Below are 1,171 nucleotides of genomic sequence, written 5' to 3'. Positions count from 1 at the left end.
GTGCTCTGCTCCCTGCTCGCTCATGTGCCCCCCAGGCCCCGGAGCTCACTGGGCAATCAGGGGTCATGGCCGGCATGCGTGCGGGGAGCACGGGCACCGCTCAGTCCAGCTTGGCAAAGCCCCCGATGGTCACTTTACGCTCCTGCTTGTTGGCCACCAGCTCCTGGAGATGCAGGGCACCCCCTCCGATGAAGCAGAAGGCAGGGCAGACGGGCCCTGAGCAGTCCACGCCGCACTCCCAGAGCTCGCGGAAGGAGACGGCGTCGTAGAAGCTCACCTTGCCCTGCTCGTAGTCCAGGCAGATGCCGATGCGCGGGGGCAAGGGCACAGTGCAGCCGTTGGGGTCACGAGAGGTGAGCGCCGAGCCGTGCGAGAGCAAGATCTTGCCCATGCCGATGGTGAGGAAGGCGTAGGGCGGAGGTGCCTCCACCGTCGTGTCCTCCGCCCCGCTGTCGTGGCCGCTGTCGGGGTCGTACCTGCGGCGGGGGGACGGGTGAGTCCCGGCACAGACACGCGAGGGATGGAGGGGGGCGTCCCTCCACGCCCCAGAGCCAGCGCCCGGCGAGGAGGCAGGAACGGGTGGAGAACCCCCCCAATCCCACTGAGCCCCCCACTCACCTGGGGCTCACCACGTCCTGCGGCACCTGGAACCACTCCTGCAGCTTGCTCTCCAGCCCCACGCCCACCTTGACCAGGTAGGAGCTGGGGTCCACGCAGCAGGCCCAGTAGCTCTTGCCTTGCGTGATGGCCACGTCGCCGATGACCAGGTCGATGGAGAGGTGGCAACTGGTCATCAGGCGCTCGGCAGCGAAGAGCATGGGGATGCCAGGGACGCTACGCACGGCCCGCTGGTCCTTGCTGATGGCCAGCCGGTCCCGGTTGAAGCCCCAGCGGTTGTCCAGGAAGAAGTTGAGGACTGCAGGGAGGAGGAGAGGAGGGTGGGTGAGAAGGAGGGTGCGAGCAGCCAGCAGGGTGCTCCGGATCATAGAATCATGGAATCGTTTGGGTTGGAAAAGCCCTTTGAGCCCAAGCCCAACCCCTCCCCTACCCTTGCCATCCCACCCCCAAACCCCGGCCCTCAGCACCACCTCTGCCCAGCTGTTAAATCCCCCCAGGGCTGGGGACTCGACCCCTTCCCTGGGCAGCCCCCTCCAGAGCCTGACCGCCCTCA

The 1,171-nt window shown here is 67.0% G+C and overlaps 1 protein-coding gene across 1 annotated transcript in view; it reads right to left on the bottom strand.

Moving 5' to 3' along the window:
• Positions 1 to 100: 100 nt before the first annotated feature.
• TRIM46 (tripartite motif containing 46) overlaps positions 101 to 1,171 on the bottom strand; it is a 5,541-nt gene continuing 4,470 nt past the window's right edge. The window contains exons 7-8 of the mRNA XM_035903928.1: positions 619 to 1,018; positions 101 to 476 (exon numbers count right to left, since the gene is read on the bottom strand). Coding sequence (XP_035759821.1) covers positions 101 to 476; positions 619 to 1,018 — 776 coding nt within the window. The remainder of the gene's footprint in view (positions 477 to 618; positions 1,019 to 1,171) is intronic.

This window comes from Egretta garzetta, unplaced genomic scaffold (assembly GCF_000687185.1).
Source record: "Egretta garzetta isolate BGI_Z169 unplaced genomic scaffold, ASM68718v1 scaffold141, whole genome shotgun sequence".
Taxonomy (NCBI): domain Eukaryota; kingdom Metazoa; phylum Chordata; class Aves; order Pelecaniformes; family Ardeidae; genus Egretta; species Egretta garzetta.
The sequence above is the reverse complement of the archived record's forward strand: the minus strand, read 5'-3'. Positions and strand labels throughout refer to the sequence as shown.